Below are 23,944 nucleotides of genomic sequence, written 5' to 3'. Positions count from 1 at the left end.
TGAAGAGGTCATGTATTTTAATGTAGTCAAAGGAGCTGCAAAGAAAAGCGTCAGGACTTCTTTAAGTTGCTTGAAGACGTTTCACCTCTCATCCGAGAAGCTTCTTCAGTTCTAAGGTCAATATGTGGAGAGTCCAGAATAAAAACCTAGTGGGATGACCCCCACAGAGGGACAAACGGACCCCCTGATGATCCTCTAATCACCTGAGCCAAGGTGTGAAATTGGGTGTGGGACCCAATCAGCCAGAGTTTCGGTGTGTTCATTGTTAGTCTTGTGGTCTTGTTAGTCTTGTCCTGTGTAGCAGGACAAGACTCAGCAGTCCATCTGCATCTAAGGATAAAAGGACACTCTTTCGAGGATGCCCAATGTTCACATTTTTGGACAGAGAGGACAGGATGGTTTGAAAGAGGAGTGAAAGGAAGCCATCTATGTCCACTGTGAGCGACCATCTTTGAATAGAGTCGGGGTTACGACACCAACTCTCTGCCATTCTATAATCCAGTTTTGAGATCCCTTCCCAGACGCCTTAACGCCCACTCACATCCTGGGCCATCTGACCTCAGGAATTCGCATGACAAGTGTGGGGCCAGGTTTCACAATGAAACACACCCGAAACTCTGGCTGATTGGGTCCCACACCAATTTCACACCTTGGCTCAGGCGATTAGAGGATCATCAGGGGGTCCTTTTGTCCCTCTGTGGGGTTACTCCCACTAGGTTTTTATCTGGGACTCTCCACCATTTGACCTTAGAACTGAAGAAGCTTCTCGGATAAGAGGTGAAACGTCTTCAAGCAACTTAAAGAAGTCCAGGTGCTTTTCTTTGCAAGCTCCTTTGACTACGATGACCTGGATGACTGAGAGAACCTTCACAGACATATTTTTAATGTACTTGGTTGTGTGGAAGCCTCTCCCACATTCTTTGCAGTAGTTCATTTTGTCTCAGTGTGTCTACGTTGATGTGGTTTTAGGTCCCGTTCGTGATTGGAGGTTTTCCACAAAGGTAAAGAGAAACGGCTTTCCCACCACCACAGTGACGACAGGTTGAGAATGGATCAGTGTGCTTCGCTCCACTCCTAAACAAAGACATTGTAAATCAGAGAATTCCTTCAACGTTTTATTCCTGAACGTCGCCTGAAATAAAAAGCATCTCTGCCAACGTCCAATTACATTTTACTGTTTACACTATAAAACTCAGGTTACCTCTTCATTTTCCAAACAGTTCATTCTAGTATAACTCCATAAGTTTACTGATCGACTTTTTCCAAACAATCAGGTTAAAATTACAAGATAAAAAATCAATACATCCTCACAGTAACTGCACTTCTAGAGTTACTTTCTGGAGTGGATCTGTTGGTGTTTTTTTTCAGCTGATTTGGAGCTTTAAAAGTCTTCTCACACAGGTCACATTTTATAAGGTCTCTCCTCAGTGTGTTGTTGTAACTGTGCATCTGTTGTAAACAGTTTCCCACACTGATCACAGCAGGAAAACATCAATTCCAGTCTGAATCCGTAGGTGAATATTTCGGTACCGTTTGTCACTGAAACTTTTTCCACACAAGTCGCAGCTCTACGCCTTAATTCCAGAGTGGGTAACTAGATGCCTGTGTAAGTCGCTATTTAGAGCAAAAAGCCTTACCACACAACTCACAGTTGTGTGCTTTAAGTCCACTGTGGATGAGTTGGTGTTTTTTTAAGGTTCCAGCCTGGGTAAAAGGACTTACCACACAAGTCACAGCTGTAAGGTTTAAATCCACTGTGGATGAGTTGGTTGTTTCAAGTGTCCAGGCCTGGGTAAAAGACTTTCCACACAAGTCACAGCTGTTAAGGTTTAACTCCACTGTGGATGAGTTGGTGTTTTTTCAAGTGTCCAGCCTGGTAAAAGACTTTCCACACAAGCTCACAGCTGTAAGGTTTAACTCCACTGTGGATGAGTTGGTGTTTTTTCAAGTGTCCAGCCTCGGTAAAAGACTTTTCCACACAAGTCACAACTGTAAGGTTTAAATCCACTGTGGATGAGTTTGGGTTTTTTCAAGTGTCCAGCCTGGGTAAAAGACTTTCCACACAAGTCACAGCTGTAAGGTTTAAATCCACTGTGGATGAGTTGGTGTTTTTTTCAAGCTTCCAGCCAGGGTAAAAGACTTTTCCACACAAGTCACAGCTGTAAGGTTAAACTCCACTGTGGATGAGTTGGTGTTTTTTCAAAGTGGTCCAGCCTGGGTAAAAGACTTTCCACACAAGTCACAGCTGTAAGGTTTAACTCCACTGTGGATGAGTTGGTGTTTTTTCAAGTTCCCAGCCAGGGTAAAAGACTTTCCACAGAAGTCACAGCTGTAAGGTTTAACTCCACTGTGGATGAGTTGGTGTTTTTTCAAGTCTCCAGCCTCGCGTAAAAGACTTTCCACACAAGTCACAGCTGTAAGGTTTAACTCCACTGTGGATGAGGTGGTGTTTTTTTTCAAGCTTCCAGCTTCGGTAAAAGACTTTCCACACAAGTCGCAGCTGTAAGGTTTAACTCCACTGTGGATGAGTGGTGTGTTTTAGGCTTCCAGCCAGGGTAAAAGACTTTCCACACAAAGTCACAGCTGTAAGGTTTTAAATCCACTGTTATGATGAGTTGATGTCTTTTTAAGTCTCCAGCCCAGGGCAAAAGACTTTCCACACAAACTCACAGCTGTAAGGTTTAACTCCACTGTGGATGAGTTGGTGTGTTTTAGGTGTCCAGCCAGGGTAAAAGACTTTCCACACAACTCACAGCTGTAAGGTTTAACTCCACTGTGGATGAGTTGGTGTGTTTTTAGGCTTCCAGCCAGGGTAAAAGACTTTCCACACAAGTCACAGCTGTAAGGTTTAACTCCACTGTGGATGAGTTGGTGTGGTTTTAGGCTTCCAGCCAGGATAAAAGACTTTCCACACAAGTCACAGCTGTAAGGTTTAACTCCACTGTGGGTGAGTTGGTGTGTTTTTAGGCTTCCAGCCAGGATAAAGACTTTCCACACAAGTCACAGCTGTGAGGTTTAACTCCACTGTGGATGAGTTGGTGTTTTTTAAGTGTCCAGCCTGGGTAAAAGACTTTCCACACAAGTCACAGCTGTAAGGTTTAACTCCAGTGTGGATGAGTTGGTGTTTTTAAAATATCCAGCCTGGGTAAAAGACTTTCCACACAAGTCACAGCTGTGAGGTTTAACTCCACTGTGGATGAGTTGGTGTCCTTTTTAAGTGTCCAGCCCGGGTAAAAGACTTTCCACACAAGTCACAGCTGTGAGGTTTAACTCCACTGTGGATGAGTTGGTGTGTTTTAAGTGTCCAGCCGGGTAAAAGACTTTCCCACACTCATCACAGCTGTAGCTTTTCTCTCCCTTTCTTCTGTGAGGTTTGTCGCCTCCTGAGAGCGCTGACTTCTCGCTCCATGTTGGTCCTGCAGTGACAGAGATACAAACAGAGGCAGTGAGTGAAATGCAGTCGTGGAACAAACTGAAACTCCCTTCATTGGTGGAATCAAACATGTCAAACAAACACATTGTTGGTGTGTTTCACCACCTTTCTGGTGCAGTATCACATTACAATGATGTGCTACAATGAGAGTTGTAATGAAAATGACATTATTGAAGAAATATTGATCAGCAGAGAAAATCTTTTACGCATAAGAATTTCAAGTTCAACTGATGATATTGGTTGTTTCAATGTGTGCTTATAAAATATGATCTTTGTATTTTCTTGTAACTTCTGTTACAAGAAATTAGAACTCTGAACAATATTTAAACTCCATTCAGAGTTACATACCATAAAATAATACTTTTATGATTAACATAACAGTTTGATTGCTCTAATTACCTGTATTTTACCTTGTGACATATTACAGGGCAAATTACATTCTGGGTACAGTTACATCACAAAACATCAACTGTGAACACCTTATGTTACCGTGGCGTTTAAGTCCATGGGAAATTATGAGTGTCTACTCCCCAAATTCCCATCCGGGCTACATTATTATCGGTTCATGGTATCGCCTTAACTTTTACGAGTATGAGTACACACACATTTCACAGTATCGGCCCCGATACCCGATACCAGTATCGGTATCGGTGCATCCCTAATTGTAACTGTGATATTTTTCTCACCTTTTGTGTTGAAGTCATTGATTGTTCCTCTGTAGTGGCTGAGCTGAGTCCAAATGGATGAAATTGTTCCTCCGTTGCACCACCAGACTCTTCTCCTCCTGTTAATCACCTGGGGGACACACACACAGCAGGATTTGTAAAAAGAGTTTTGATAAACACAATGCTGGACAGCAATGCTGTCATGTACACAAATACAGTGGGGCAAAAAAGTATTTAGTCTTCCTTTATCCTGGTGCATGCTTGATACGGCACATGTGCATTCAGTGCTGCCATGTCAATCATGTTATATAAACACGCAACTGGCCAGCGCCATTTCTTTCCCAACCTGGAAGCAACACGAGGCAGCTCGTGTATCGATGTTACCAAACAAAGGCGTCCAGCCTGGAGAGCAGCTGTGAGACGAGCTGACGTGCAGTTCTATTCCATCTCCAAATATCTGTTGGTGCTCCAGACATTTTATTCCGGTAAGTTCTAAATATGTTCATATCAATCTTTATAGCCTATTAGTTTTATTTTCTATGCGCTCTGAGCTCATAGCAAATGACAACAAACATTCTACTGAGTGATTTTGCAGAACTACCTTCTATTTATAGAGTTGCTAATTATTTGGCATTATTGCAGCAAACCAGCCTATTAAATGGATGAATCACATCGTGACTGGGTTCCAGTGCTACACAAGGGACCTGCTTCAAACATACCACCATGCCAATCAGATTACTTCTTCCTTGTGAGGGTGAAGAGGTGACCCTTCTGGAAAGATGGTGAAGGTTTGCTGCGTTTTGGTGAACAGTGTGATAATAAAACCAGGGAAAAATGAAACCTGCTCCTGTTAAATACTCTTAAGTCTTGTGCTGTTAAAATTGCTGTATTTTTCAAAAGATACAGTAAATAAAGTAATGTTAGTAGTGAGTGATATCATGTAAACACTCGTGATTTTGTGTAAACATTTGTCATTTGAAACTATAAAATCATTTTTCTTCTTTGGCTCTCAGCGAAGGCGGTCGCACTTTTCTCCTCTCCTCCTCACCCTTATCTTCCCTGCTTAGCCTCTATGTCCTTGTCTGTTTCGTGCATTACTTTCCCTGGAATAGACTCACACGGTCATTCTCTAAAACCTAAAAGAGAATTATGGATTTGATTAACTGGTCTCTGAATGCTATTGACACCCTTTTCTCAACAGAAGTCTGGGCTCGGGAGAGCCCGAGTGCCCTGGAGGGACTTTCCCTGCCGGATACACGATGGACGGGTGGCAGAACTGGAGAGTCATGTGTCTGGCGGGACTGTCGATCGAGGACGCTGAAGATATCTATCTATTCGGAACCATGATAACAGGGTTCGTGCTGATCGGAGTTGGCTTGGCCTGGTTTATCGGAGAAATAAGAGAGCGGAACCGGCTGTTCAAACCCCCCTAAGGCTGCCCGCTGGAATTGAAGAGATGAGATGAGGCGCGACCTCTCACAACGAACGTAATATGGTCAACACCTTGGAGATGCCTACAGCTGCTGTGAAGGCTCAAGCGTATGGGGGGAAACATCAGAGAGAGGCCTGCTCAAAATGAGACCCTTGAGCGACAGTTGGACGACATCACGGAACAGATCACTGCAGCTGTGAGGTCTCAGAATCAAAAGAATGGCAACACCATGGAACAGAAGTTTGATATCATCATGGGGAGGATCGTGGCTCTCCAACGGGAGATCGAGAGCCAGTGTCGGAGTGTTAGGGCAGCCAAAAATTCTCCTGGGCTGCTCGCATTGAAATTTACAAAATCAACATTGAGATTGCGGACCCCCATAACGGCACCAGCTGCAGGCCGAGGCTGGAGCCGAACAATCACTCCCTGATAACGACTGTGTTACGGCTATTCTTCCCATCCCATGCAAGGACACCTGGATTGGCTGGAAGACTATTTACTTAGCCTGATAGGCCGAAGGACACTGTCTCAGCTAAACTATGGACACGCACACACACACAACTTACACTGATAAGCACTCACTCATCCCCCCTCCCTTTCCAACGCCTTCGATGCTTGTGCCCTACCGGGGAAGATAGCAGTCAACTGGACCAGCACAGATGCTGCAGGACCGGATGCGCTGTCTACACCGGCTCTCTCTTACCCTTTACCCGCCCCTGTTGCTTGTCTCGTGTTTCTATGGTGTATTGATAGTCATGTGCTTTTGTGCTGAGGTGTTTTTTCTGTTATCAAACTGTTCTCCCACTAGGAGCTCAGTCTGAGTGGAGTTTTTTTTCTCTCCTCTTACCTCATTAGTGTATTTTCGTTGTTTTTTCCATTCAGCCTACCTTCTGACATGTCTGCCCAATGTGATGTTTGTGTAAAGTTGGTCAGAAGGTTCCTTTGTGAGTGCGCATGCGCCATTAGCGTGCTGCCTGCTGTAACCCCTAATTTCCCTCGGGATGAATAAAGTATTCTGATTCTGATAAATGACATGGATTCTACATTGTAACTGATGTGATGTTCTATAAGGTGGTTTCAATAAAATTTAAAAAAAAGAGCAAAAATTAGTTTGTTTCTTTATTCAACTTTTGAACAGTGGGACTCAGTCAGTATATATTCAGTAAATGCAAATTATTTACATGGCAGTGCACTACAGGCATAAATCTAGACCCCTAGATAAAACATTATGGTTCATTCCCACAACCCACAGCTTTACTGTTAGGATGCCTGGCGTCCTCGACCCAGGGTTTTTGGAGTTTATGAATTATTTATACTGTTGTTTTGGACTTTGTTTTCTGTTTTGTTCTGTTTGCACTTTTTTTTTGTTTTGTTGTTTCTGGCTCCTTGTTTGGTTTTTTCGAGCCCTCCGTCCTGTTCCCCGCCGCCACCCTGGTTGGGTTGTTTTGTTGTTTTTTTGTTTTGATGTTTTGTTTGGGCTGTCTGGAAGCCAGCCCTTAAGGGGGGGGGGGGGTACTGTTAGGATGCCTGGTCGTCGACCCAGGGTTTTTGGAGTTTATGATATTATTGTATACTTTCTAGTTTTTGTTTCTTTGAGTTCTTTCTTATGGCTTATGTCTCTGTCTTCTTTAGTTGCTCTGTCTCCCTATCACCTGCATCCCTTTCTAGTTCGTGTCTATGTGTACTTAAGTTCCTATATCCCCGTGTTCAGTCAGTGTTTGTGTGTGCCCTGTTCCCACGTCTCTGTCCCTTGTAGTGCCTGCTTATGAGCCTGTGTCTGTGTTATGTGTTCCTGTTTTACTTTGAAGGTCTGTCTTTTCTCAGTGTGTTCAGTTACGCTTCTTTGTCTCGTCAGTTCTGATTTGTCCCAGCTGTTGTTCCCTCCTGTTACCCATTCCCTGATTGCTCCCTCTGTGTTATTTGTTATTTTATATGTTATGTTTTGTATGTTGTTCAGTATATTTCTATGCAAAACAAGAGGGATTTCAGTACACAGCAGGATATTCACATTTGTAACCAGATATTTACATACACTTTAGGGAGAAAACATAAAACATTTTTACTGTACAACATCAATTTAGATTAAACTTTTGTTTTAGATAAATATTGAAATATATTTTGAATTAGTTAAATGTCAGAATAAAGAGAGACAGCTGTCTATTTTTATCACTTTGATCAAATTTAGGAGTACATATACACTAAGTTTATTGTTAATTAATAAGAAACTCCAGACGATTCCATTCTGAGCTGAAGAAGCTTCTGATAGGTTAGTAGAGTCCATGTGAGTAAATTGGTGAAATGGGTAAAATCAACAGATGTCAACCAAACCAGAAAAAGAACTGTGGAGCTCCATAAGTGTGGGCTCAATTTTGAATACAATTTGGTGCCATTTGCAATTAAGAAATACAGACAATTTCTCTCTTTCCTCTTAAAGTTAACAAATATGTTTTTTTATTTATCAATCTAAAAAAATAACATTTAGTCTGATTTGATGTTACAATTAAAAAAGTGTTTGTTTTGATCTGAAGAGTTTGTAATATCTGGTTTCAACTGTATATTTGATGATTGTCAGCACAAAGAGAGAGAGAGGAACAGAGATGGAGAATGAGGACAGAACAGAGATGACAAAGAGCAGGTGAGACACACATGTTAGTCAAATGGTTGTTTACCAAAAGTATCACCGTATCATAGGTACTCATGTATCTCGTACCTAGTGTTTCTTTTAGGTTTGCTATTTTCAAATTCTACATTTATTAAGTTATGCAGGCTTGTTTGCACAAACAGGCTAAATAATTATATAAACTTTTCTCAATCTAAATAGTGGACTTTGGTAGAATTAAAAAAACAAGTGTAGTGCAGTCTATGATGATTTTTTAGTGCTACTATCATCTAGTTCTGATTCTTGTTCTGTCTTGGTTAAATCCTATATAGTCCTGATTTTGAACTGTTGTAGTCCAGTTTTAATTCCGGATCAGTTCTGGGTCTGGTTGAATTGGGGTTTAGTCCTCGTGTCTTGATACAACTCCGACTTTGTTCTGCCTTGCTGCTCAATTAAAAAACTAGTTTAAGGTGTTCTGCATATGAGATATATATTTTTCGCTATATGAAGTCATTCTTTTCTGAACAAAACTCAAAACAGAGCCTATTAATCTTTCAGTCATTTCTACCCCCCCCCAAAATAAATAAATAAATAAAAAAAATCCCACATGCATACTACCCTTTAGGGCTAAGCCCCGGGTGTTTCAAATGTCTGGCTCCGCCTCTGCTCTACAGACTGTCTAACTCCAGTGTATACCAAGCAATCTATTATTCTTAACAGCAACAACATAAACTGAACCCACATTAAAGTTGGCTCGGTGCTTACCTTTATATGAGCCCACAAACCGAGAGAAACTCCGTGATGAAGCTGGAAGTCTTAAGAAACAGATCAGGGAGCAGAGACCCACGTGGTTCACGCTGATCTCGGCTACGATCCAGGACACAAGGGTGTGCAGTAGTGATGGGACGTTCTGTATCGAGGCTTCGGAGCGTGTGTCGAGTAATGGAGGGGGCGTTTCCGCGAAGCGCGTATCGAGGCTTGCTTCATTTATGGGAGGAGCTGAAAATAATGACGTCCGAAGCCTCGCTGCCCGGCTGTACCACGTGACTGGTTCATGAAGCGGTTCGAACTTTGCCGCAAATAATCATTTTCCATACTGCCAGCATAAATATACACAGTATACTGCCATCACTACAATATACATGTTTTACACACTCCTTTTGTGTGACATTTACAGGCTGTGTGCAAAATGCCACACTCTTCAAATTCATGCCAGCTATTATTTTTACGTCCAGTAGGTGTCCTGCTAGAGCAAATGAAGCTTCATGAAGCTTCGCGTTGGGGTGAACCAATTGGATGAAAAGCTCCAGTGCTTCATGGGGCTTCATCTGCCCATCACTAGTGTGCAGATCGATGCAGAAATTAATCCCAACGTTGCAGTGGTATATGTTCCTGTAAGTTTACTACTTTACTCCCGTTTCATGAAAAAGCAGCTCTCTCTGCTCGACTGCACACACACTTTGCTCCGCCTCCTTTTCCGGCTCTGCTGTGATTTGTTGCTGTGCGGTCACGTGACTAAGCAGACCAACGTAGCCATGTGGGGTGTTATTTCAAAAGTAGCGCCTATCTCCTTTTCCTTAACTCTTTTTCTTGCCCTCGATGGAAACGTCATCGTGGGAAGGAGATTTGCTAAGGACTCAGGGAAAGAGAGGACCGGTGCTGAGAATTGGAACAGCTTTAGGCTGTATCCCAATAGTTGGGTTGCGGTCACGTGTTCTGATGACGTGCGGAGGCAGCGCGATTTTTGAGTGGAGGGCGGAAGTAAACATGGAGGACACTGTGGAGAGTCAGGAGAGCAGCTATTGTGCAACTTTAGACCCTGTTTCTCGGGAGAGATATAAACAGACAGTTAAAAAAATATATCGGACGTGATCCGTATTCTTTGAAAATGTCCGAATACACCACAGAAGTAAAGGATTTGCCTACTATCGAGGCTGTGGATATCACCAACTACTTGGTCCTCCAGACTTCTTACTACACTAGGCAGCAAATGAAAGCTTTCAAGAGTCTGGAGGCGTACAATTTTTTTGTCAGCGGGTGGGTCCAAACCTTGGAACAAAACGTCTCCGTGATGGATACAGTTTGGTGTTTGCAAGGGTGAGTGTTTGTTCTTATATTGCTTTATCTTAAACACGCTAACAGTTAGCGGTAGCGGCTTTAACGTCAACAAACATGCCACATCCTTAGGACTTCGTTAGAGTGACAGTTGTTTGTTTCAAGGTAAACCATTCTCAGCGGTCTAACGAGACACCTCTGAAGGGTGTCTCGGGCTCTCAGCCGTCTGTTGCATATCCAAAATCGCCTCTGCACATCGATGCTGTTCTGCCTTAAGCTTCATTCTTTTCTCTCGTTTGAGAACTGATTCCGATCTGGGTTTTCGTTCGTAGCCGAGATTGACCGTCGGAGCCCAGTCCTCCGACTCTTCGTCATCCAAAGCACTTGGGCAGCCTATCCGTTGTTCAGTGATGACGCGACGAATCCGACGAATCCTACTTCCGGGTCTAAACGCTCCTGTGTTCAATATGACACAGTGCTGTGTTCCTGGTTGTTTTAACCAATCTGGCTCAAAACAACAGTCTAATCTGTCATTTTACCGGTTTCCTTGTGAAAAGAGAGAGAAGAGGAAGTGGCTGAAGTTGATAAGGTATGTTACAACTCGTAAGTGAATGAATAAATTTGTAAGATAAGAGCTAGTGGGCTCTTACTTTAGTTAGCTAATATAGCTAGTGATGAACAATTAAAACCCGCTACTAAAAGACAAACTGGCTTTTACCAGTAATTGTACTTATATAGACAATGGATTTTATTGTGTTTTTTTAATACAAAGACGTTGTTGCATTTTTGAAGTCATTTTTATTTCTCCAAGCAAAGATTGAGAGCTAAGGGTCACTTCGCTATATATATGAAAACTTAGTTAGCTTTCGACGCTCAGAGGAATAAAAATTACGTCCAAAAAGCGATGTCTATGTAAGAAAATACATTACAATCCCCAGCCTATGTGCCAGTTAATTACCAAAATAAAGACCTAACCAACAAATAGCTAGCAAAGGTTGCCAGTTAGTGCTGGGCGATATATCGATTTTTTAAAAAATATCGATATATTTTTATACAAGACATAAGCTGTGACAATATCGTTTATATCGATATAGTCTATGTTGCGTTATAATTACACTTGTGGAGCCGCTATTTTTGCCTCTCTCTCGTCTGGGTTTGTTTGCCCCGCCTCTCACCCTCACTGAACACAAACCCCCTCCCCATCGCTAAACCTCCAGTTGGCAACAAGATGGACACAGGAGCTAGCGAAGAGGAGCTCGTCGGAAAAAAGAAAACCAATGGCTCAATTATTTGGAGATGGTTCGGGTTCAATGTCAGATGAGCAGCAGAATAATGTATTCTGTAGAGAATGTCGAAAAAGCGTCGCAACGAAAGGTTCGAGCACCACTAATCTTTACCACCATTTACAACTGCGGCATAAAGTGCAGTATGAAGAGTGTGTGAAATTGCGTGCTGTAGCCAGACCGCAAAGTCTTCCGAGGTTCCTGCCGTGAAACAGATCACCTTACAACATTCATGTGCCATATGATACAAAAAGTGAGAAGTGGGGGGAAATTACTAAAGCAGTGGCCTATCATATTGCTAAAGACATGGTCCCCATCTCAACTGTGGAACAAGAGGGCTTTATACAGCTGCTAAAAACTCTTGACCGAAGATACCAGTTACCTAGCCGGAAATACTTCACCAGAGAAGCACTGCCAAAAATGTATACTGATGTTAGACAGAGTCTCGCTGCCCAGCTCACCAAAGTGTCTCACTTCGCACTGACAACCGACATGTGGTCCAGCAGGACATGCGAGCCATATATGAGTGTGACTATACATTTCATGGAAGACTGGGAACTGAAAACTGCCTGTCTCCAGACCAGCTACTTTCCTCAAGACCACACGGAGAGCATATAGCTGAAGCCCTGCAGGATGTGCTCAAAACCTGGAAGCTCAACCGACGGGACTGGTTGCTATAACAACTGACAACGGGGCTAATATTGTCAAGGCGGTTCAACTGAACAAGTGGTCGAGGATCCAGTGTTTTGGTCACAGGCTTCATCTGGCCATTGGTAAGTGCAATACTGAATTTTTTGATTTGGAAAAAAAAAACGCTAATAAATGAAAAGTGTATAGAGTCTCTTGTAGAGCTAAACATGCCTATGGACCACAAGACAAATATTTTTATAAGTCATAGCCAGCATATACATCTATCACTTAGAAATCGAAAGTTAGTTGAACAAATAAATAAACTATCCCTATTAAATCCAATAAACGTATTGGGGTGTATTTGTCTTTGTATTAGATTGAGTTGTGACACTAAATGAGGACCACAGCTGAGACAAGACAGGGATACATTTTTAAATACATAGTGAGATTAAAAGGTGTAAAAAAACCGAAAAAAAACATGTTCTAATCATTTGGTGATCTGGTGATTTTACCAAGATAGTTTAACTAGAACCATTTCTAGGTTATACAATACACGACACATTTTGCAAATATTGTTAAGTCTTATGCATCACATTCTATACAACTGAGATGGATGTTAATTTGCCTTTGAGTGATTTGCATCTTAACATAACAATTAAAGTGATTTTAAAAGTTTGTATTTTGTGTGTCACAGGACATGCTATGGATGATGCCCGCATTACCCGGGCTTCTTCTCTGTGTAAGAAAGTCGTCAGCAGCTTCTCCTACAGCTGGAGGAAGAGAAGAGAGCTGGCTGAAGTGCAAATACAGCTGGGTCTTCCAAGTCACCAGCTACTCACAGAGGCAACAACTCGCTGGGGATCAAGGCTTCTCATGATAGAGAGAGTTCTGGAGCAGGAAAGAGCACTTTCTAAAGTCCTCTCTGTCGACATGAAAACCAGACCTCTAGTCCCTACTTGGCAGGACATAGAGGTCCTGGAAGCAGTTCAGAAAGCTCTCAAACCCTGTCAGGACTTCACTGATGCACTTTCAGGAGAGAAGTATGTGACCCTGTCCTATGTCAGACCTGTGCTACACCTGTTTAACACTAGTCTCCTGGCACCTGGAGAGGAGGATAGTGAGCTGTGTAAATCCATCAAGACCCGCATTGTGGATTACCTCAACAATAAATATGCAGATCCATCCACCAGTGACCTGTTGGACATGGCTTCTTTTGTGGATCCACGGTTCAGGGCGAAATACATCCCTAGTGAGAGAATTAATGCACTAAAACATAAACTCATCTTGGAGGCAGAGTCTCTGCTCAGCTATCAGGGTACGTGTTTGTCTGAGCTGACTGATCCAGCCGTGCCTGAGTCTGCAGACCAAGAAGAAGCAGCAGTAGGACACACAGCTAAAAAAAAGAGATCACTGGCAAGCTTCTTCCAGCACAGCACAGCCACCAACACTGGTTTCACAAAAAAGGAAGCAATCGAAAATGAATTTTCTAGCTACCTGTTGTCAGTTTGTGTAGAGAGTGATGCTGACCCTCTCAAATGGTGGAAGGAACATGAAGTTGCCTTTCCAGCACTGAGCCTCCTGGCCAAGAAATATCTTTGTGCGCCAGCTACCAGCTCCCCTTCTGAAAGGATTTTTAGTTGCAGTGGAAACATTGTAAACTGCCACAGGGCATCGTTGAAGCCTGATAATGTTGACAGATTAGTTTTCCTGGCACAAAATCTGTAAGCTGTACAGTTGTTGGCCTTGCTTGTTTGTGTTCTTTCTATATTGTTATTGTCATTGGAGATTTGCACAAAGACCCACTACCAAAGATTAGAACAATGGCACCTCATCCCATAGTCCAGCAATCACGTGATTCAAATTCGTATATGCGCAGCTAATCAACGTCGTTGACAGGCTATGACAGCGTCCTTATGTGCCGAAACCGGTGTTTTAGCTAGCAAAGTGGCGTGGCTAATGTGGAGTGAAGCCACGTTAATGACAACGTGTACAACCATTGGAGATGTGAGCAGGACAGATGGAACAAGTGACGTAAAAAGAGTGGACATTATACCAGGTTTCAAATTGTGTTGATAGGCCACATAAAAAACAGAGTTGTGATTAAAAAAAAATCCAGTGTTTGGTTTTCTTCCAGAATATTGTTGTTTACATTTACTGGGGGAAGAAATGGTAAAAAACGTCATTTTTATAAAGAAAACGTTATAAAGCACTCTCCGCCTGTGAGCAAAGACAAAACCAAAACACCCCACCCTTTCCCATTGGTCAAAAAATGTACCATGCCGACCAATCAAAACATGGCATTTGGTTGTTAAGAAACGGAAGTTGTTAAGAAGAGGAAAATTTAGGAGTGACGGCAGTGTTTTGAGATGTGAGAGATTTGCAACGTTTAGCGCAAATCTTGTATAGTTAGTGTGTAGTGTAGTCAATAGTTTTGTTGTGTGTGTCAGAACAATGAGGCGGCTGCTAAATGTTACAGGAGTGATACATCTCCTGTTGTCAGGCCTGCAGGTATCAGGCTTTTGATGTTCTCCTTTATCTCATAGTGGACAGAAATTATTTTTTGGAGAGGCACAAATAATTTGTGTGGCATCAGATTGATGCAGAACACCTGATTGTTCTGTAAATAGTTTGAAATTTTGTTTAAAAAAAATCCCTTAGCAGCATTTTTTGGTAAACAGCTGCAAAAATCTTTGTTGTTTGCAATACTCAGTAACTTTTTTGAAGAAGTAACTATATAATTAATTGCCCAGCATTGGTCTTTATATATTGTATTTTGCAGAGAGAGTTACAAAGTTTCAAAGTGGTGCTCCATGAGAGTCCTGTAGACGAGCAGCAGCACATCCTGCATTGCAACTGCAAACCGCTGTTGCAATGCAGGAACATCTGCTTTATTGGAATGTGTGAGATGTTAACCACAATGACTCTTAAAAACACTGTCTCAAAGCTTCATGCCAACAGCATGTTTTTAAGAAAATCAAACATATGTTCTTTCAAGATCATTTTAGAGTTTTTAATGAGCTGCAGGATCCTTCTTCAGTGTGAGTGAGAACAGCCAAGTCGCCTCCTGTGATAACCTCCACATGTACCACTGAAAACAGTTAAATTAGTTTGAATCAGAAATAATGGGTCAAACTACTTGTTCTGAGACCATTTCTTTATTTTTCACACCAAACTGTTTAATAAGATAATAAGATAAACTCTACACAGACTTCATCAAATATAACTAACACTTTAACATTATCAGGATTTCATAATACAACTTCAAATCAACAAGAAAACAGCTGCAGAACATGTGGATCAAAATTCATTAAAAAACAACATGTGGACTTCAATGACTAAATACACTAAAGTGAAAGGAGGAGCAAAAAAATAGAGGTTTAACAGAATTTGAATTACGTAAAAGTAGTCACCTGTGATCTTTAAAATGGTTCTGATGTGTGCTGCTGTTTTTAACTTTCAACATTTCTTTGCTGCCACTGTGAATAAGATTGTGCTCTTTGCCTAATTGAATAAAGGTTACACTGACTCACTGCTCCATCTTCTGGTACTAACTGGCATTACATGGAAGTACAGCCCAAAACCAGTTCAGCTTGAGTTTCTTTTTTTCTGGACATAAAGTCACAGCAGGTGTTGTTTCAAAGCTGGTGGACAGATTTAGTTCATTTTGGAGGTTTTTAAGAGCAACTGCTTGTGAAAATATTTGTAGTTTTTGGGAGAAAAGGATTTAAGAGAAGATTTTACAACAGCAAAAGGTTAAATATGAATGAAGGATTGAAATTTAACAGAGGTAACACATTAAATGAATACATTACCCCACATTAAGTTAATTTTGGGAAACACTAAGAAAGTTCAAATAAAAGAAATTGAAATATATATCCATATCTGCAATTCTGATACATTATTGGTTTGGTAAAAAAGACATTCCTAAAAACTTTAATAATACAGTAACAAGTACAACTACTAAACACTACTGTGTCCTAAGGGAACAAAGATTAAATGTAACAGAGATAATTTTAGAGAATTAAAATCCCCCAAAGGAAAAAAAACTTGATATGCATATCTATGCATATCTATACATGCAGCTTCCTAAATGTAACATTCAGAATTATTCACTGCAGCTCCAGAAATCAGAGCTACCTTCATCAGATCCAAGTGTAGCATCAGCTGACACTCTTTACAGGAGATTCCATCTGAACTCTGTGGAGCCTGATCTCAAGGTTTTTAAGTCTGACCCTGAAACCAGAAGAGGATCTTTCTCTCTCTTCAGATTCATTGTGATCCAGTGATTTCAGTCCTGCATGATCAGGCTGATGTTTGCACAGAGCAGATAATGAAGTGAAGGTTTTTGCACATTGGTAACAGTGAAACAGTTTATTTTACAGCGTGGGATCGTTTGTGTTCGGAGTATGAACTGAGATTCCTGAAACTCTTGTCACACTGGTCACAGCTGAAGTTCACTTCCATGTGTGTACGTTCATGTTTGTTACGATGACCTGATTGTGAGAAGCTTTTGTCACAGTGTCTGCACTTGTATGGTGTCCCTCCTGCAGTGGTGAAGGATGACCCACACTGGTCACAGATGTGCTTTTTGACCACACTGTGGAAGAGTTCATGTTTTTAATGTACTTGGTGTGTGGAAGCCTCTCCCACATTCTTTGCAGTAGTTCATTTTGTCTCCAGTGTGGCTACGTTGATGTGGTTTTAGGTCCCGTTTCGTGATTGGAGGTTTTTCCACAAAGGTTAAAGAGAAACGGCTTGCCCACCACCACAGTGACGACAGGGTGAGAAATGGATCAGTGTGCTTTGCTCCACTCCTAAACAAAGACATTGTAAGTCAGGGAATTCCTTCAACGTTTTTATCCTGAACGTCGCCTGAAATAAAAAGCATCTCTGCAACGTCCAATTACATTTTACTGTTTACACTATAAAACTCAGGTTACTTCTTCATTTTTCCAAACAGTTCATTCAGTATAACTCCATAAGTTTACTGATCAGACTTTTTCCAAACAATCAGGTTAAAATTACAAGATAAAAAATCAATACATCCTCACAGTAACTGCACTTCTAGAGTTACTTTCTGGAGTGGATCTGTTGGTGTTTTTTCAGCTGATTTGGAGCTTTAAAAGTCTTCTCACACAGGTAACATTTATAAAGGTCTCTCCTCAGTGTGTTGTTGTAACTGTGCATCTGTTGTAAACAGTTTCCCACACTGATCACAGCAGGAAACATCAATTCCAGTCTGAATTCGTAGGTGAATATTTCGGTACCGTTTGTCACTGAAACTTTTTCCACAAAAGTCGCAGCTCTACGCCTTAATTCCAGAGTGGGTAACTAGATGCCTGTGTAAGTCGCTATTTAGAGCAAAAGCCTTACCACACAACTCACAGTTGTGTGCTTTAAGTCCACTGTGGATGAGTTGGTGTTTTTTTAAGGTTCCAGCCTGGGTAAAAGACTTTCCACACAAGTCACAGCTGTAAAGTTTAACTCCACTGTGGATGAGTTGGTGTTTTTTCAAGTGTCCAGCCTGGGTAAAAGACTTTCCACACAAGTCACAGCTGTAAGGTTTAACTCCACTGTGGATGAGTTGGTGTTTTTTCAAGTGTCCAGCCTCGGTAAAAGACTTTCCACACAAGTCACAACTGTAAGGTTTAAATCCACTGTGGATGAGTTGGTGTTTTTTCAAGTGTCCAGCCTGGGTAAAAGACTTTCCACACAAGTCACAGCTGTAAGGTTTAAATCCACTGTGGATGAGTTGGTGTTTTTTCAAGCTTCCAGCCTCGGTAAAAGACTTTCCACACAAGTCACAGCTGTAAGGTTTAACTCCACTGTGGATGAGTTGGTGTTTTTTCAAGTGTCCAGCCTGGGTAAAAGACTTTCCACACAAGTCACAGCTGTAAGGTTTAACTCCACTGTGGATGAGTTGGTGTTTTTTCAAGTTCCCAGCCAGGGTAAAAGACTTTCCACACTCATCACAGCTGTAGGTTTTCTCTCCCTTTCTTCTGTGAGGTTTCTCGGCCTCCTGAGAGCGCTGACTTCTCGCTCCATGTTGGTCCTGCAGTGACAGAGATACAAACAGAGGCAGTGAGTGAAATGCAGTCGTGGAACAAACTGAAACTCCCTTCATTGGTGGAATCAAACATGTCAACAAACACATTGTTGGTGTGTTTCCACCACCTTCTGGTGGCAGTATCACATTACAATGATGTGCTACAATGAGAGTTGTAATGAAAATGACATTATTGAAGAAATATTGATCAGCAGAGAAAATCTTTTACGCATAAGAAATTTCAAGTTCAACTGATGATATTGTTGTTTCAATGTGTGCTTATAAAATATGATCTTTGTATTTTCTTGTAACTTCTGTTACAAGAAATTAGAACTCTGAACAATATTTAAACTCCATTCAGAGTTACATACCATAAAATAATACTTTATGATTAACATAACAGTTTGATTGCTCTAATTACCTGTATTTACCTTGTGACATATTACAGGGCAAAGTACATTCTGGGTACAGTTACATCACAAAACATCAACTGTGAACACCTTATGTTACCGTGGCGTTTAAGTCCATAGGAATTATGAGTATCTACTCCCAAATTCCCATCCGGGCTACATTATTATCGGTTCATGGTATCGCTTAACTTTTACGAATATGAGTACACACACATTTTACAGTATCGGCCCCAATACCCGATACCAGCAACGGTATCGGTGCATCCCTAATTGTAACTGTGATATTTTTCTCACCTTTTGTGTTGAAGTCATTGATTGTTTCCTCTGTAGTGGCTGAGCTGAGTCCAAATGGATGAAATTGTTCCTCCGTTGCACCACCAGACTCTTCTCCTCCTGTTAATCACCTGGGGGACACACACGCAGCAGGATTTGTAAAAAGAGTTTTGATAAACACAATGCTGGACAGCAATGCTGTCATGTACATATACATATATACATGTCTATATACATATACATATACATATATATGTCTATATATATATATACACATATATAAATAATAACACCCAGCACGCCCCTGCGGGCGGTTTATCCTTCAAGCTTGGGTCCTCTACCAGAGGCCTGGGAGCATATATATATATATATATATATATATATATATATATATATATATATATATATATATATATATATATATATATATATATATATATATATATATATATATATATATATATATATATATATATATATATATGTGCAGATCCATAGAGGCTGGGGTCTATCACACCAGGCAAGACCCCAGGTGCAGGCTGTGTAAAGATGCCCCAGAGACAATCCAGCACATAACAGCAGGGTGCAAGATGCTAGCAGGCAAGGCATACATGGAACGCCATAACCAGGTGGCCGGCATAGTGTACAGGAACATCTGTGCCGAGTATAACCTGGAAGTCCCGAGGTCAAAATGGGAGATGCCCCCAAGGGTGGTGGAGAATGACCGAGCTAAGATCCTGTGGGACTTCCAGATACAGACGGACAAAATGGTGGTGGCTAACCAACCGGACATAGTGGTGGTAGACAAACAGAAGAAGACGGCCGTAGTGATCAACGTAGCGGTTCCGAATGACAGCAATATCAGGAAGAAGGAACATCATATGTCACTGCATTCTTCTGCACATATGGCTTCACTCTCTTTTGCTGTGGTGGTTCCAGTTCACGAGCTCCTCTTCCTTTAGTGTTGGGGAGTAACGGAATACATGTACCGCCGTTACGTACTTAAAATACAAAATATGAGTAACTGTATTCCGTTACAGTTACCGTTTATAAAGGTGGTATTCAGAATACAGTTACTTTGTTGAAATAAATGGATTACACTGCGGTACTTTCCTGTTCATTTTGTCGCGGGTCAGGACTGTTTGGGTTTTGTTTGACAGCTACGTTCTGTTGTTCCAGGCGGCAGCATTACGGTTGCCATGGTTACAGGGCGACGCTCTCTTGCTCTCTGCGACTGTGTGTTTCCTGGGTGAGAGAGCGCCTTTTCGTTGTTGTTGTTGTTGTGCTAAGCTAACAGGCAGAATGCTACAAGCATAGCTCTAAAGAATGTAGCATCATGGGCAGTGTAGTCCGTGTTGCAGGGAGAATGGACTGCCATACACATTATGGGTCTGTGAGCGCGAGGAGGGAGAAAAGGGGGAGTGGAAAAGTACGAGCTGTCATCGAGGAAAAATGGGAGCTGGAAGCATGTAAATATAATAATAACCACTTCAGCCAAGAAGAGTGCCTGACGAGCCCAGTTGTAAGTAAGCTATTAAGACTCGACTGTACACCGTGTTCGTGTTTTCCTCCGAAAACAATAAGTTCTGTTGGAGCAGTCTTTCAACGCCTCTCTCTGTCTCTCGCAAGAAAAGTTGACCCACACAACAAAGTAAAGCTATTTTTCGGCTACGAGCCGACAGGGACCCCGCCGTATTAGTCAGAGGTCCCTTTACTACAGTTCGGAGTCGCGGACCTTCAGTAATAGTAATGAATCACCCAGCAATAGTACATTCACGTTGTTGTAAAAAGCATGATAATATATTAAGTAATCCAAAGTATTCAGAATACGTTAATGTCATTGAGTAACGTAACGGAATACGTTACAGAATACATTTGGGGCATGTATTCTGTAATGGAATAGGGCTTTGGAGCGTGATGTCACGGGGGTGGGCGTGGAAAGGATTTTGGCCCGATCCGCCATTTTGTGGGTCTAGCGCAAGTGAAAAGGGAGCGAAGGCACAGACAACAGCCATGGTTCGTATTTGCTGTGTGGTCGGCTGCAATGTTCGATCGCACGACCAGCAAGAAAATAAGCTTGAAAATGGTTTATCTTTTCATTCTTTCCCAACCTGGAAGCAACACGAGGCAGCTCATGTATCGATGTTACCAAACAAAGGCGTCTAGCCTGGAGAGCAGCTGTGAGACGAGCTGACGTGCAGTTCTATTCCATCTCCAAATATCTGTTGGTGCTCCAGACATTTTCATTCCGGTAAGTTCTAAATATGTTCATATCACTCTTTATAGCCTATTAGTTTTATTTTCTATGCGCTCTGAGCTCATAGCAAATGACAACAAACATTCTACTGAGTGATTTTGCAGAACTACCTTCTATTTATAGAGTTGCTAATTATTTGGCATTATTGCAGCAAACCAGCCTATTAAATGGATGAATCACATCGTGACTGGGTTCCAGTGCTACACAAGGGACCTGCTTCAAACATACCACCATGCCAATCAGATTACTTCTTCCTTGTGAGGGTGAAGAGGTGACCCTTCTGGATAAGATGGTGAAGGTTTGCTGCGTTTTGGTGAACAGTGTGATAATAAAACCAGGGAAAAATGAAACCTGCTCCTGTTAAATACTCTTAAGTCTTGTGCTGTTAAAATTGCTGTATTTTTTCAAAAGATACAGTAAATAAAGTAATGTTAGTAGTGAGTGATATCATGTAAACACTCGTGATTTTGTGTAAACATTTTGTCATTTGTAAACTATAAAATCATTTTTCTTCTTTGGCTCTCAGCGAAGGCGGTCGTCCTTTTCTCCTCTCCTCCTCACCCTTATCTTCCCTGCTTAGCCTCTATGTCCTTGTCTGTTTCGTGTGCATTACTTTCCCTGGAATAGACTCACACGGTCATTCTCTAAAACCTAAAAGAGAATTATGGATTTGATTAACTGGTCTCTGAATGCTATTGACACCCTTTTCTCAACGAGAAGTCTGGGCTCGGGAGAGCCCGAGTGCCCTGGAGGGACTTTCCCTGCCGGATACACGATGGACGGGTGGCAGAACTGGAGAGTCATGTGTCTGGCGGGACTGTCGATCGAGGACGCTGAAGATATCTATCTATTCGGAACCATGATAACAGGGTTCGTGCTGATCGGAGTTGGCTTGGCCCTGGTTTATCGGAGAAATAAGAGAGCGGAACCGGCTGTTCAAACCCCCCTAAGGCTGCCCGCTGGAATTGAAGAGATGAGATGAGGCGCGACCTCTCACAACGAACGTAATATGGTCAACACCTTGGAGATGCTTACAGCTGCTGTGAAGGCTCAAGCGTATGGGGGGAACATCAGAGAGAGGCCTGCTCAAAATGAGACCCTTGAGCGACAGTTGGACGACATCACGGAACAGATCACTGCAGCTTTGAGGTCTCAGAATCAAAGAATGGCAACACCATGGAACAGAAGTTTGATATCATCATGGGGAGGATCGTGGCTCTCCAACGGGAGATCGAGAGGCCAGTGTCGGAGTGTTAGGGCAGCCAAAAATTCTCCTGGGCTGCTCGCATGGAAATTTACAAAATCAACATTGAGATTGCGGACCCCCATAACGGCACCAGCTGCAGGCCAGAGACTGGAGCCGAACAATCACTCCCTGATAACGACTGTGTTACGGCTATTCTTCCCATCCCATGCAAGGACACCTGGATTGGCTGGAAGACTATTTACTTAGCCTGATAGGCCGAAGGACACTGTCTCAGCTAAACTATGGACACGCACACACACACACTTACACTGATAAGCACTCACTCATCCCCCCTCCCTTTCCAACGCCTTCGATGCTTGTGCCCTACCGGGGAAGATAGCAGTCAACTGGACCAGCACAGATGCTGCAGGACCGGATGCGCTGTCTACACCGGCTCTCTTTTACCCTTTACCCGCCCCTGTTGCTTGTCTCGTGTTTCTATGGTGTATTGATAGTCATGTGCTTTTGTGCTGAGGTGTTTTTTCTGTTATCAAACTGTTCTCCCACTAGGAGCTCAGTCTGAGTGGAGTTTTTTTCTCCTCCTCTTACCTCATGTAGTGTATTTTCGTTGTTTTTTCCTATCAGCCTACCTTCTGACATGTCTGCCCCAATGTGATGTTTGTGTAAAGTTGGTCAGAAGGTTCCTTTGTGAGTGCGCATGCGCCATTAGCGTGCTGCCTGCTGTAACCCCTAATTTCCCTCGGGATGAATAAAGTATTCTGATTCTGATTCTGATAAATGACATGGATTCTACATTGTAACTGATGTGATGTTCTATAAGGTGGTTTCAATAAAATTAAAAAAAAGAGGCAAAAATTAGTTTGTTTCTTTATTCAACTTTTGAACAGTGGGACTCAGTCAGTATATATTCAGTAAATGCAAATTATTTACATGGCAGTGCACTACAGGCATAAATCTAGACCCCTAGATAAAACATTATGGTTCATTCCCACAACCCACAGCTTTACTTGTTAGGATGCCTGGGTCGTCGACCCAGGGTTTTTTGGAGTTTATGATATTATTTATACTGTTGTTTTGGACTTTGTTTCTGTGTTTTGTTCTGTTTGCACTTTTTTGTTTTGTTTTGTTGTTTCTGGCTCCTTGTTTGGTTTGTTTCGAGCCCTCCGTCCTGTTTCCCCGCCGCCCACCCTGGTTGGGTTGTTTTTGTTGTTTTTTTGTTTTTGATGTTTTGGTTTGGGCTGTCTGGAAGCCAGCCCCTAAGGGGGGGGGGGGGGGGGGGTACTGTTAGGATGCCTGGGTCGTCGACCCAGGGTTTTTGGAGTTTTTGGAGTTTATGATATTATTTATACTTTCTAGTTTTTGGTTTCTTTGAGTTCTGTCTTATGGCTTAGAGCAACTAAAGAAGACAGAGACTGTCTTCTTTAGTTGCTCTGTCTCCCCTATCACCTGCATCCCCTTGTCTAGTTCGCGTCTATGTGTATCTTAAGTTCCTATATCCCCGTGTTCAGTCAGTGTTTGTGTGTGCCCTGTTCCCACGTCTCTGTTCCCTTTGTAGTGCCTGCTTATGAGCCTGTGTCTGTGTTATGTGTTTCCTGTTTTACTTTGAAGGTCTCTGTCTTTTCTCAGTGTGTTCAGTTTACGCTTCTTTGGTCTC

The 23,944-nt window shown here is 42.1% G+C and overlaps 1 protein-coding gene across 1 annotated transcript; it reads left to right on the top strand.

The window, feature by feature from the left end:
• Positions 1-12,134: 12,134 nt before the first annotated feature.
• Positions 12,135-15,189, top strand: LOC113018133 (zinc finger BED domain-containing protein 1-like). Its single transcript, XM_026161192.1, has 3 exons — positions 12,135-12,240; positions 12,792-13,412; positions 15,122-15,189. The coding sequence occupies exons 2-3, from the start codon at positions 12,800-12,802 to the stop codon at positions 15,187-15,189; spliced, it is 681 nt and encodes a 226-aa protein (XP_026016977.1). The 5' UTR covers positions 12,135-12,240; positions 12,792-12,799.
• Positions 15,190-23,944: the final 8,755 nt, after the last annotated feature.

Source organism: Astatotilapia calliptera, unplaced genomic scaffold (assembly GCF_900246225.1).
Source record: "Astatotilapia calliptera unplaced genomic scaffold, fAstCal1.2 U_scaffold_42, whole genome shotgun sequence".
In the NCBI taxonomy this organism is placed as follows: Eukaryota; Metazoa; Chordata; class Actinopteri; order Cichliformes; family Cichlidae; genus Astatotilapia; species Astatotilapia calliptera.
The sequence above is the reverse complement of the archived record's forward strand: the minus strand, read 5'-3'. Positions and strand labels throughout refer to the sequence as shown.